The sequence below is a fragment of the Saccostrea cucullata genome, unplaced genomic scaffold (assembly GCF_032062105.1).
Source record: "Saccostrea cucullata isolate Sc308-1 unplaced genomic scaffold, CSIRO_AGI_Scuc_v1 ctg143, whole genome shotgun sequence".
Taxonomy (NCBI): Eukaryota; Metazoa; Mollusca; class Bivalvia; order Ostreida; family Ostreidae; genus Saccostrea; species Saccostrea cuccullata.
Window position 1 is genome coordinate 726,878 of NW_026937256.1, and position 14,782 is coordinate 741,659.

General features: G+C 34.3%; 1 protein-coding gene across 1 annotated transcript; it reads left to right on the forward strand.

Annotated features, from left to right (window-relative positions):
• Window positions 1-1,432: 1,432 nt before the first annotated feature.
• On the forward strand, window positions 1,433-14,782 carry LOC134247643 (uncharacterized protein KIAA2013 homolog). Its single transcript, XM_062729984.1, has 15 exons — window positions 1,433-1,655; window positions 2,292-2,389; window positions 2,692-2,805; window positions 2,920-3,048; window positions 3,367-3,425; window positions 3,636-3,737; window positions 4,037-4,110; window positions 4,355-4,492; window positions 5,920-6,019; window positions 6,378-6,446; window positions 9,487-9,686; window positions 11,198-11,310; window positions 11,559-11,823; window positions 12,163-12,287; window positions 12,789-14,782. The coding sequence occupies exons 1-15, from the start codon at window positions 1,528-1,530 to the stop codon at window positions 12,980-12,982; spliced, it is 1,908 nt and encodes a 635-aa protein (XP_062585968.1). The 5' UTR covers window positions 1,433-1,527; the 3' UTR covers window positions 12,983-14,782.

Consider the following 14,782-nt stretch of genomic DNA (forward strand, 5'->3'; position numbering starts at 1 on the left):
AAGGTAGGATTCTTCTCTGATTTCTAATTAGATGGAATATTCAAAGTACATTTGTTGATATGTCTTATATATTAAGATGTAAGAGATTTAAAAGACCATATTTTTCTTTCCTCATCACAATTATACAACTTTAAATAGAAATGGTAAAGTGCGTTTGAAAACAAGCAGGGACTATATTTTTGGCGGAATTTTGGCGTATGAAAATATCTTCTTTTCTGCCTCTCAAAATTATTATATAACATTGAATTTAGTTATAATTTTTACGCAATCAAAGACTAGACGAAATTTTTAAATGTAAGTTAAATTAATAATAAGGGACTAAAGTTTCAAAATATATCAAATAAATAAGATTTTTCACACATACTAGAACTATGTTGGCTTTTAAATGCTTCAAATCTAAGTACAGATTTGAGCCAAAAATCCGTAAAAAATGTTATTTCTCTCTTAGTAAACGATCAAAACTTTTAGTTTTAGTATCATTTTGTACCTTTATTTAACAACTTTACTATATATGAAAATTGGAGAAAGTTAAATATAGGAAGCATCTAAAAATAACTAATAAATCCTAAAAGATTATGAAAAAGTAGAGGAAATTCGGATTAGCAAATAATCATTTTATTTAAATTATCCATGTCAATTTGGTAATATATCATCTTAATTATAGGCCCTATATGGTAGTATCTTTTTATGCAAAAAGAAAAAACATTCAGTCTTTTGAAATACAAGTAGGGATCGCATGATTGGAAACAGTAATTTTTTTATTCTTAATGTCCAGTTTGAAATTTAATAAGTTAAGTTTGACCTTGACAAAACTTATTTTTGAAAAGGACCTTGCCTCTAATATTGAACAAACACCATTATTTTTAATCTCACTGATACCATCACTTAGTGATATTGTCCTCTTGATTCTGTGAAAATTTCATTAATTTTTAATACAGAACAGAACAGAACATTTTATTACTAATTTAGAGCCCATAACAGACAAGTATGAGATTGTTATAATAATAAGGAAAAAGATGGAAAACCAATGAATAGTAAATACAATTAGTAACAATTGACATACAAAATCATTTTAACAATAATCCTTAATGTCTAAAAGGAATACATCAAATATGCATTAATATTAAAAGATTTTTAATGCTACTGATAACATGTTATCATGTGAAAATTTAAATTTTAAATACAAGAAATGTGAGAAGAATCCTACCTTAAAAAGCCAGGAAAACGTCAGATTTTTCGGACTAGTTGTTTACTTGAAATCTATCCCAAATTATTTTTTTTAAAAAAAGGGGGGTACTTAAAAATCTAAATTCATGTGCATATAATGTTTAAAATGGAAAAATTATACAAGAATTCTCAATTATAAATGTTAACACATTACGTGGAGCGAAATATTTTAGCGCCTTGTGCGTGCGAAATGGTGATGGAGCGAAACCCGCTGTTACCCTGTAAAGGGACGCAACTGCGTATTATGGCTGCTTGAGGATATGGAAACATTGATGTGGCGACTTGGCAAACATTCAGATTATGCATCATGGATTGATTCTTTTGAGACAAATATTTAGTTTTAAATTTCCTTGTGTATTTAACTGTCGACAGATGTGGTGGAAAGTTCAAGCACAAAGCTTGTTTACGAGGCTGAATTCCTTAAACAGGTGAAGTAATCTGTATGTAATCCGAATTTACTCTAATTTTTTCATTCTCATCTACATCTACATAATACAGCGTTCCATCGAACTTGACGATTATACGCTGGCCCTGTGCAAATGGACCTCTAAATTTTAAACTAAAAAAGTATATAAAAAAAGAAAGAAAAAGCTAAGTGCCATGGAAAGTATACCATAAATAAACTAAGTGCTATGGAAAACAATTTACATTGTGCATAAAAAGGTGTATATCTATATATATTTACATTATGCTCTTATTAGCTCTATTAATATAAGAGTTATGGAAAATAACTTGGGACCAGAGTTCTGAACTGGTCCAGAGAGGCCGCTGCCACCACTGAGTGTGGGAGAGAATTCCACAAAGTCACTTATATATGGGGAAAGAAACTAACATTCTGCACCTTGTAACGCAGGTCTAAAAAGAATACTCTTATTTAAAATTCATTGCTCTAGATTTTTTCTGTAATTTGCTTAACTGTATAAAAACTGTGGCATACTCGTAACTGACAAGCTGCAATTATATTTATACCTTCTGTCAAGATATTCTTTATTGAAATATGTAATCGGTGTTTACAGAATATGATGAATTTTTCAGATATTTAATGCAATTGTTCTTTATTATAGGTCCAGGAAAGTTATCCTAGTATTACTTGTTTTATGTGTTTTTCTATACTACATTTTGAGCTCATGGTTTACCACAGAGAAGCCGACAATTGTACCAGGTAGGTAATCCTGCCTCAGGTTGCTAAAGGTTTATAGAGATGTAATTAAGACTTAGAGATGCATCACCTCTAACATTCAAATTTTAAAAAAAAATGGCTATTAAAAATCCAAAAATAAAATTAAAATGATTGATAAAAAATGGGCTTTGACATTTTCCAGTGACACACAACAATAATCTTTGCATCATATCTTCTTTATGTATTTGAATCTCAGCTGGTATTTTGTATTCTTAACCCCATAGACTTTGGGATAACTGGGTTAGACTAATCATGTAACATACTGCTGTTGGCTTTTTTTGCAGATAATCTTGAATTTTGTCTACAAGAAAAAGTAGAAAGGTTTTCAGACTCCATCAACAGATATGATGTGTTTTTAAATCAGGAAAACCAAGAAAAAACATTTCCCCCATATGTTGGTAAGGTACCGATTTATGTATCAGTTTAATGTAAAATTTAAAAAAAATGATTACTCTACCTATAGATGCTATTTGAATATTAAGTTCAGGAAATTTATGTCATGTGTTTTGCAGGAAATGGAAAATTGGCAGCTTCAATAGACAGTGACTATGGGCTGTTTATCAGACTCAATCGAGCACTCTCCTTATCTGTAAAATACTACCCAGTGGTGTCCACAAAAATCATCAACAGCAAAGCAAGAGGTATGGTCAATATTTCTACTTCTAAATTAATTATATTGTCTCAATTAATTTTATCACAAGTTGGATAAATCACACATGTACACTGCATATATATATTTACATGTACCGGTAAATGTGATGTCACAACTTCACAAATATAAAGACTTTAAATGAACACCCAATTACAACTAAGTCTTCGAGCAATAAGAAATTAATAATTTACTGATTAGATGATTAAAATTAATTTTGAAAAAAAAAATGAAGCAGCTTGCCCCCCTTTCCAATGTATCCCTTAAACTTGCTTTTTTGACGATTGTTTTTGTGTCCAATATTTTTCAGAGGCTACATTATTGAACATTAGAGATGGAATTGCTTACAGGCTCCAGACAGTTCAAACAGTAAGTTTATGAAACAAATATAAATATTCTTAAAGTTAAAAAAAAAATTATAAAAAGTTCAAATTTAAATTAGCCTGAAAATGAATGTTTTTATAGTGCTTAGTGACAAATCATCAAAAACTGGTCAAAATGTTCTGATACCTATGAAATTTTCTTCAGAAATATTTTATTGCTTTGAATTTAACAAATCTGCTTATTATTTTAATGCAGGGAGGTTGGAGGAGCAAGTGTAACTATGTGGAGAGTCGGTTATATGCCCACAGAGCCCGGCCCTCCGTGTTAGTCCAGGATATTCGCATTTCCAACCCTAGTGTAGGTCTATGAAAATATTAAACATTCAGAATTTAAAATGTTAAGATAAGTCTCAGTGTATGCATTAGAGTCAAGGAAAGTGATTAGTTTTAAATTATATTAAAATTTAGTTAGCTTAATAGAGTACATAATATTATCGTATGTGCATATATATGTACATGTATATACAAGCTAAAGAATTATGAATTTTGTTTTAAATTACTTAATTGCACTCTAAGACAGTAGTATATTTATGTCATGAATTTTGTTGAATTACAATGCACACTGCAAAATATTTTTCATGGCTTTTTCATCTTCAGAAAAGACCATTGTTCCTTGAATTTGAACCAGCTGGCCAATTCAATTGGAAAAACTCCAAAACTTCTCCTAAGACGTATGTTTTTATCGTTTCTTTTACTGGCTAATAGGAACAACTACTATAATATAGTTTGCTAAAAACATCTTAGTGTTTCTAATGTTGTTTTAATGATATCACAAAGATAAAAATATTTTGATATTAAAATATATTTTGATTCTATGTTAAAAAAAAACCAAACAACCAAATTAAATATTTTTATTTGAAAAAGTACATGAAAAACTTTAAAGAGTACATGTATTTTATTTTGTGTGTGCTTTAGAGAAACAGTGGGAGGTAAATCTATCAGCTATGAGGTGACGGAGGGGGAGGTAGATCTACCAGACAACAAATACCACGTCTACGCTGTTGTCGCATCCATCAGACTGCCCAAAAATACATTCTCCCTCAAGGCTGGAGAGTAAGTCCAGTGTATAAACCCCCAGGTTTCCTTCACCTATAACATCAACCCCACCTCTAGCTAATGTTTCCATAAAATCTGTAAATTATAATACAGTAGTGGGACTGTTATCACCATGTACATGTATAGCACATTTATAAAACAAATACCTCCTATTTTGAAAATGACATTTAAGCCATTTCTACTAGACTGTGAATTTTTAATTAGGGCCCCGCAAGCAAATAACATTTAATCAATTCCGTCCGTCTGTCTATCTGTCTGTCTGTCCGTCTGTCACTCTTCCGTCCACAGATTTTCTGTTTTTTTCTAATAACTTTTTTTAAGGTTGCCCAATCAGGTTCAAATTTGGTATGGTAGTTCAGTAGGCAGAAACATATTTTGATGCTAAGTTTGGTTCTCTATGTCTTCTGGTTTTGAGCTGGGGTGGTGGGGTAGATTCCTTACTATGCATAAGAATGAACGGGCAAAGAGAGATAACTGCTGAGAATGTTACCATTGTAAACTGGGAAGGCTGTGCAATTTGTCCTTTGGGATTAATTAACCTTCCTTATGAAGAAAATCCTAAGCATTATCTTTATCTGTCGAATTGAGATTAATTACTCTACCAGCCTCTGTCTGCAATGAACTTTGTTTTGAAGTAAAGGTCAATTTTGAATGATGTGTACATTCTGTGAAATACGGATTTAAAATAATGTTCATACTTTATATTGGTTAAAATACTGTACACATATTTAACATAATTTTATTGAATCCTAAAATCAAGATATATATTAAGATATCCTTTTTTATTATTACTGTTTTATTTTTTAATTATTTATTTAATTTAATTTGTTTTGCTGCCTTTATGCTGTTAATTTTAACAGGTAATCAGATAATAACCCCATTCTGTCAGTGCTGAAAAAAGTTCTTATTGTAAATTTATATAGAAGAAAAGGATGGGAGAGCAATACAATTAATCCCCTGGGATTAATTCCCCTGGGATTAATTATCTTTCTTGCTGCAGAAAATTTAGAGGCTTATCTGTATCTGTCACATGAAGATTAATGAACACCTTTGTCTGCAACTGATGTTTGTTTTGAAGTTGAGGTCAACCCTGGGTGATATTCGCATTCACTGAAGGCTTGCATTTTATAAAACACCTGCTTAAATCTTTTTTAAATACACATTTAATTTAGTTTTTTTTTAATAAGACATGAGGTTTTCCCTATTTTCTGTTAATACAAGGTTACTATTTACAGGTTTTTGGACATTCAGGAATTATCTTGAAATTTTAAAAATGCAGTTGTTACTTATAATCTTCATATATTAAAAAAAATGTAATCAAGTAAAACTCTCATTCAATGAGGTGCACCCTTATATTTCTACCCCTCAGCGGGGCCCTTGCTGACTGGTCAGTTTTCTAGTTAGATTTCTTTGTTTGTCGTTAGGACCAAACAGTATCAAGTGTTGACTGTTGTTAACTACACAAAACCATATGAGAAAAAACCAGAAAAATTGACGTCAGTGATGTCATCCGGGGTAGAGAAGGTAAGGTCTTCCTAACATAGAATGAAATTATATATACATGTTGATTTTGATTGATAGATTATGTTTCTGATATACAGTGAAAACTGTCTAATCTGGCACCTGAATAATCTGACACACTGTGAATTCTGACGTTAAATATGACACCCATTTTACTGTTTTCCTTGTTCTTAACACTGTGCAATCCGACACCCTGTCTATTCCGACATAAAGTTTGTCTCCCAATGCATGTCGGATTAGACAGGTTTCACTGTATATGTTTAGGCTAAAAAATTAGCAAGTAACAAAATATTTATCAATTTAATATTTTAAATAGGAAAACATAAACTAAAATCTATGCATAGATATTTTTTTCTATCAGGAATTAAAAGATATTGTGAATATTGGAGCTTCAGCCTTGCAAGCTGAACATGTGAAAGTTTGGAATAAGGTAAGATTATATACATACACTATCTGCATATACTGAATGGAAAAAAGCTTAAATCACACATCAATAGACCTCAACATAGAAAAGTAGCTTTCTTTGACGACTACCGATCCAATAAAGCTCCTCTTTTGGACAGAGTTTTTAGCTCACCTGAGCCGAAGGCTCAAGTGAGCTTTTCTGATCACATTTTGTCCGTCGTCCGTCCGTCCGTCTGTCTGTCCGTCTGTAAACTTTTCACATTTTCGACTTCTTCTCAAGAACCACTGGGCCAATTTTGACCAAACTTGGTACAAAGCATCCTTGGGTGAAGGGAAATTTAAATTCTTAAAATGAAGGGACATATCCCCTCGCAAGGGGAGATAATCAAGAAAAGAGAAAAATAGGGTTGGGTCATTAAAAAATCTTCTTCTCAAGAACCACTGGGCCAGCAAAGCTGAAACTTATGTGGAAGCATCCTGGGGTAGTGTAGATTCTAAATTGTTCAAATCATGACCCCCGGGGGAAGGGCAGGGCCACAATGGGGAATCAAATTTTTACATAGAAATATATAGGAAAAATCTTTGAAAATCTTCTTCTCAAGAACCACTGGGCCAGAAAAGCTGAAACTTATGTGAAAGCATCCTGGTATAGTGTAGATTCTAAATTGTTCACATCATGACCCCCAGGAGAAGGGCGGGGCCACAATGGGGAATCCAAGTTTTACATAGAAATATATAGGAAAAATCTTTGAAAATCTTCTTCTCAAGAACCACTGGGCCAGAAAAGCTGAAACTTATGTGGAAGCATCCTGGTATAATGTAGATTCTAAATTGTTCAAATCATGACCCCCGGGGGAAGGGTGGGGCCACAATGGGGAATCAAAGTTTTACATAGAAATATATAGGAAAAATCTTGAAAATCTTCTTCTCAAGAACCACTAGGCCAGAAAAGCGGAAACTTATGTGGAAGCATCCTGGTGTAGTGTAGATTCTAAATTGTTCAAATCATGACCCCCAGGGGAAGGGCGGGGCCACAATGGGGTATCAAAGTTTTACATAGAAATATATAGGAAAAATCTTTGAAAATCTTCTTCTCAAGAACCACTGGGCCAGAAAAGCTGAAACTTATGTGGAAGCATCCTGGTATAATGTAGATTCTAAATTGTTCAAATAATGACCCCCGGGGGAAGGGCGGGGTCACAATGGGGAATCAAAGTTTTATATAGAAATATATAGGAAAAATCTTCGAAAATCTTCTTCTCAAGAACCACTGGGCCAGAAAAAGTGAAGCTTATGTGGAAGCATTCTGGGGTAGTGTAAATTCTAAATTGTAGGAATCATGACCCCTGGGGGAAGGAGCCATTATAGGGGAATCAAAGTTTTACATAGAAATATATAGGAAAAATCTTTGAAAATCTTCTTCTCAAGAACCACTGGGCCAGAAAAGCTGAAACTTATGTGGAAGCATCCTGGGTTAGTGTAGATTCTAAATTGTTCAAATCATGACCCCCGGGGGAAGGGCAGGGCCACAATGGGAATCAAAGTTTTACATAGAAATATATAGGAAAAATCTTTGAAAATCTTCTTCTCAAGAACCACTGGGCCAGAAAAGCTGAAACTTATGTGAAAGCATCCTGGTATAGTGTAGATTCTAAATTGTTCACATCATGACCCCCCGGAGAAGGGCGGGGCCACAATAGGGAATCCAAGTTTTACATTGAAATATATAGGAAAAAACTTTTAAAATCATCTTCTCAAGAACCACTGGGAAAGAAAAGCTGAAACTTATGTGGAAGCATCCTGGTATAATGTAGATTCTAAATTGTTCAAATCATGACCCCCGGGGGAAGGGTGGGGCCACAATGGGGAATCAAAGTTTTATATAGAAATATATAGGAAAAATCTTGAAAATCTTCTTCTCAAGAACCACTTGGCCAGAAGCATCCTGGTGTAGTGTAGATTCTAAATTGTTCAAATCATGACCCCCGGAGGAAGGGCGGGGCCACAATGGGGTATCAAAGTTTTACATAGAAATATATATAAAAAATCTTTGAAAATCTTCTTCTCAAGAACCACTGGGCCAGAAAAGCTGAAACTTATGTGGAAGCATCCTGGTATAATGTAAATTCTAAATTATTCAAATAATGACCCCCGGGGGAAGGGCGGGGTCACAATGGGGAATCAAAGTTTTATATAGAAATATATAGGAAAAATCTTTGAAAATCTTCTTCTCAAGAACCACTGGGCCAGAAAAAGTGAAGCTTATGTGGAAGCATTCTGGGGTAGTGTAAATTCTAAATTGTAGGAATCATGACCCCCGGGGGAAGGGCGGGGACACAATGGGGTATCGAAGTTTTACATAGAAATATATAAGAAAAATCTTTGAAAATCTTCTTCTCAAGAACCACTGGGCCAGAAAAGCTGAAACTTATGTGGAAGCATCCTGGTATAATGTAGATTCTAAATTGTTCAAATAATGACCCCCGGGGGAAGGGCGGGGCCACAATGGGGAATCAAAGTTTTATATAGAAATATATAGGAAAAATCTTTGAAAATCTTCTTCTCAAGAACCACTGGGCCAGAAAAAGTGAAGCTTATGTGGAAGCATTCTGGGGTAGTGTAAATTCTAAATTGTAGGAATCATGACCCCCGGGGGAAGGGCGGAGCCATTATAGGGGAATCAAAGTTTTACATAGAAATATATAGGAAAAATCTTTGAAAATCTTCTTCTCAGGAACCACTGGGCCAAAAAAGCTGAAACATATGTGCCCATGGAAGGATCATGGGGTAGTGTAGATTTCAAAATGTCTAAATTATGATCAGTGGGGTAGGGTGGGGATGCATTATGTATAACAAGGGGGAAATCTGGTAAAGAACAGAATGGTCAAAGCTTCTCAGGTGAGCGATGTGGCCCATGGGCCTCTTGTTTCAATAGGGGCTCTGCATGTGTACAAAAAAATAATTTGCGTGTATTATAGAGTATGGTACATGAACGTGTAGGATGATGACAGTTTTCGTATGGAGACTCTGTGTTCAAGTACTATAATACAGGTTTTATATTTCAGATGTGGCAGAGTGGATTTGGAATCAGCCATTCTAAGGCCCAGGGAGCACTGAATGCTGATAAGATTAACACTACTATTTATTATGTACTTAGTAATGTCCCAGCCCCACTGTATGACTTACAAGTCACTCCAACAGAGAGGACTAAAATCCAGCAGGTGCTTCATTACCCTGACAGGTGCTACAATGGACACTCTACACTGTAAGTTACTGAGTACAGGTGCTTCATTACCCTGACAGGTGCTACAATGGACACTCTACCCTGTAAGTTACTGAGTACAGGTGCTTCATTACCCTGACAGGTGCTACAATGGACACTCTACAATGTAAGTTACTGAGTACAGGTGCTTCATTACCCTGACAGGTGCTACAATGGACACTCTACACTGTAAGTTACTGAATACAGGTGCTTCATTACCCTGACAGGTGCTACAATGGACACTCTACACTGTAAGTAACTGAGTACAGGTGCTCCATTACCCTGACAGGTGCTACAATGGACACTCTACACTGTAAGTTACTGAGTACAAGTGCTCCATTACCCTGACAGGTTCTATAATGGACACTCTACACTCTAAGTTACTGAATACAGGTACTCCATTAACCGGACAGGTGCTACAATGGACACTCTACACTGTAAGTTACTGAGTACAGGTGCTTCTTTACCTTGACAGGTGCTACAATGGACACTCTACACTGTAAGTTACTGAGTACAGGTGCTTCATTACCCTGACAGGTGCTACAATGGACACTCTACACTGTAAGTAACTGAGTACAGGTGTTCCATTACCCTGACAGGTGCTACAATAGACACTCTACACTGTAAGTTACTGAGTACAAGTGTTCCATTATCCTGACAGGTTCTATAATGGACACTCTACACTGTAAGTTACTGAATACAGGTACTCCATTAACCGGACAGGTGCTACAATGGACACTCTACACTGTAAGTTACTGAGTACAGGTGCTTCTTTACCTTGACAGGTGCTACAGTGGACACTCTATACTGTAAGTAACTGAATACAGGTGCTCGATTACCCTGACAGGTGCTACAATGGACAATCTACACTGTAAGTTATTGAGAACAAGTGCTCCATTACCCTGACAGGTGCTACAATAGACACTCTACACTGTAAGTTACTGAATACAGGCACTCCATTACCCTGACAGGTGCTACAATGGACACTCTACACTGTAAGTTACTGAATACAGGTACTCCATTACCCTGACAGGTTCTACAATGGACACTCTACACTGTCAATTACTGAATACAGGTGTTCCATTACCTGACAGGTGCTACAATGGTCACTCTACAGTCAGTTACTGAATACAGTTGCTCCATTACTCTGACAGGTGCTACAATGGACATTCTACACTTTAAGTTACCGAGTACAAGTACTTCATTACCCTATCAGGTGCTACAATGGACACTCTACACTGTAAGTTACTGAGTACAAGTACTTCATTACCCTATCAGGTGCTACAATGGACACTCTACACTGTAAGTTACTGAAAACATATACATGTAATATGTGCTGGTGATACGCAAAATGTCAGTGTTGTGTTCTCAATATTGAAATGTAGGGGGATGGCATAGGACTCATGGGAAAAGAAAATTTGTCCTGCATTCTGAACTGTTTACTTTTGAGTTGCCATTATTTAATTCTTGCTCTCGTAGTCCTGTGTGGTTTTCATCTGAGGTTTGTGTTTTAGGCTGGCTAACACACTGTGGGCGGATGTGACAGATGAGGATGATATTGCCCGTGTGTCCACCACTTGGATGATCACTCTGGAGAAAATGGGCTGTGATTTCATGGTCAGATCAGGTGAGTTTATCATTTCGTGTATACAGTAGATATTTAGATAATATGGGTGCCTTTTAGTGATCCCCACATCCATCTGTAACACCCATATTATAAATTATTTGATTTTTTGTTGAAAAAAATATACTTGTAATCGGGTTGATTAATATCAAAGATGGTGAGGCAGAGCTCTATATATATATAAGTCTTAGAAAGAACAGTAAAGACCCGTAATCTTTGGAAAATTAAACAATAAACCACTATGTAAACAGGTGCAGAAGGAGTTCTTCAGGCGATGCTGTTGAGTATGGGGGCGCTGAGATTTGGGGACAGTCACCTGGAGTTTAAGATGGAACCCAAGGATCTCCACAGGGACCTTTTTTTCCACCGAATCAATTACGGCAATAACACACATCTTAATATATCTGTGATAGTCGGGGAGGACAATAAAGCAAATATCTACGCTGCTTTGGATCGCAATGATCGGCCATATTACGCCTGTGATGCAGGGTGCATAGATGCCCCTATGCAATTATCGTAAGTGTCTAATTTTTTTCATTTTTTTTACGAATACATTTATAATGTTAAATAAAAAATCTTACCAGGTAGTCATTTTTGTTGTAGTCAATTTGTAATATGTATGGAAAATTAAAACTGAATGTACATTTATACATTATCAAATTAACTCGAGGTTTCATTGAAGTATGAAACTCAAACAATACATTTGAAGCACATATTTATTTATTAAAAAAGCTTTTTTTTCCAGCATTGTTTTTCAATTTTATAGCATTTAAACTTTATCAGAAAATAAACTTGATGTAATACATTTCCATCAAACATTTCTGGTGACTGATTTTTGTTCCTGTAAATTTCTAGGAGAAAGGTGCAGCAGTTTCCTGTGAAGTTAACAGAGCCGTTGACAGCCATACTTTACATCACGGCTGACAAAGTCCACATGGAGGAGCTGAAACATGTCCTCCATCTACAGTCCATCAAAGAAGGTACTCTAAGTCACATTCTATCCTAGAAAACATTATTTATACTGTATGTCAGTGTCAAAGTAACATTTATTCAATAATATTTTGTGAATAAAACATTTCTGTAAGCTTATGGAAAAAATTGTTGCTTAATGGGATGTTTTGATTACCGTACTTCTTCAAAGATATCATTGTTTTCCTAACAAAACAATATTTTTCATGCCAAAAAAATAAAGAAATAAATTTAATAAAAACATACATGCTTAACCATAGAAAATGGCATATTGAAGGAAGCAAACTCAATCTTCATTAAAAAGGTTTAAGATCTGAGTAAGAGTAGTTGCCCTTGGTATTTTATACATATATGGTTTATATTCATAAGCTTTCAGCATTATAGCCTGTTAGAGACTGTGTTGGGAAAAGAGTATTACCGTCAAATGTGCTAACTTGTTTTTTTTTTAATATATTCAAGTCCTCTATTTTTTCCCATTTTATCCTACTTGTATAAATCTGTTATCTTTCCAGCTCCCCCACACGAGCACCATGTGATAGCCCTACACAAACACGGCCACCATTTTGGAGGCCTGCCTCTGATATTCTGGATCTCATTAGCATTCCTTGTCATCATTTTCCATCTGTTCCTGGTCAAGTTAATTATTAACGAGTATTGCCAAGGCCAGGAGAGATTTACTAACAGACGTAAAGGCTACAACGTGTGAGATGGACTCTGGAGATTTGTTATATACCCTCTGTGTCTTTCCATCATTTTACAAGGAGAATAGACAATCTAAAAAATCTAAAATATTCATATCATTTCAATGGTGGGTTTAATTTTTTGGTGTTCAAACTTCATTTGTGAAAATATGCGACTTTAAGGTGATTAAGCTATGGTATATGTTATATGTATGATGTTCTTTAGTATCATTTTATTGTCTTTGCTATATGCATTTGTATAATCCTTGAATTTGCAATACATGTACCGGTATGCATATATCTTATTTAACGAAAGAAATTAAAAAATAATAAGAAGGTAAAAAGTTATTCACAGTGCAATGTGTTACAAAAAATCATATACCTTATAAGCAGAATTTTTTGTGTCGATTTAGTTTTGGCATTATAAGCAAGGGTGCTGAGATCGCTAAAATTAATCTTTGATGTAACATGCATACAATATAATAACTTAAATATTGATTTTCAAAATACATGTATTTGAATTCATTATGGTTTGTGCCTTTTAAGATTGAATTTGTTCATTTCTGAAGAAGGGAGAAGATATATAGTGCTTTTATTTATTTGTTTATCTGCAATTTTGTTCAAGATGTTTGGTGTGCATGGAAGAGAAAGATTGGAAAATCGAGCTTTTAACTGGCAGCTCCATTTTGTTCTTCAGTTCATGTTTGTTTTGTCTCTATGTTTTTTGTTTTCTGTATTCTAGTGTATAATTAAGATTTACTTGTCAATCATTCTGAATTCCACGTATGTTTTTTTCTACATTTCACGCCATAATAATTAGTTTATTATTATTCACTGTAGATATCAAATGTGATTTCTATATGTAAGTATTCTGTAAGATGGTATTTTGTTAAATCTCTTTTGTTTTGAAAAGTGTATGTCTCAGAAAATGTAGTTTTATTCATAATTGGTAGCACAACTATTTCTGTGTGCATATAAACCTTAAATTCATAATCAGGTTAGGAATACAAGAGTACTAAGACCAAACCACATTTTTGGCATGTTAGAGCTATATAAGAAAGGTCAACTAAATTAGCTTTCCTTTTGTAATGAATTAACTATTTAGATGACAATACTTGTGTTGCAATGCAATTTCTTTTAATGCATATTTACTGGCCAGTGGTACATAAGATTCTTTTACAATGTTAACTAAAATAGTTTTTCAAGCTGTGTAAGTGAAATATTTATGTTATGACAATATATTGTTTATATTTTATGTACGAGTTGTAATACATGTAAGTCAAATTGTTTAATGTAGTCTGAAATGTACATTTGAGAGATTTTAACCTGCTTGTATGTAGAAACATTGTTTATGTAATATGAAGTATATGTGCAAATGATGGTTTGAATGTGTTGGCGATTACACTGTTTAATTGCTGAAGATATAGGTTTTGTACACATTTCTGTAAATGCACTGTGTACCGTGGGTACATGTATGCTGTATGCATGCAGATGTATACTTGTATATAAACAGATTTGAGGGTTTGCATTTTATATGCATATCTAAAACAGTTTTAAAGTTTTCAATAGCAGAAATGGATACAGTAAAACAAGTTTATAGTAAAGTAGAGGGACAAACTACATGTAGTTTGAATGGCATAATATTATGTGACAATTGAGTTTATGTACCAGAAATGCAGATGAGTAAATCGTTTTGAGTTTGCTGCAAGTGGGAAATCATAAAAAGCCTGTTCATTATAACCATGTTTTACTGTGTACATTGTTTTACTGTGTACATTTGAAGTTAATAAATATTATTAAAAGTTAATAAATAAAACCTTCAGCAA

Bases quoted from the DNA above. Each gene is read 5' to 3' on its own strand.
- LOC134247643 (XM_062729984.1), top strand. From the start codon at position 1,528: ATGCATCATGGATTGATTCTTTTGAGACAAATATTTAGTTTTAAATTT. The intron at 2,806-2,919 runs GTAAGGTACCGA...TGTGTTTTGCAG, and splicing joins AACATTTCCCCCATATGTTG to GAAATGGAAAATTGGCAGCT. The intron at 6,447-9,486 runs GTAAGATTATAT...TTTATATTTCAG, and splicing joins ATGTGAAAGTTTGGAATAAG to ATGTGGCAGAGTGGATTTGG.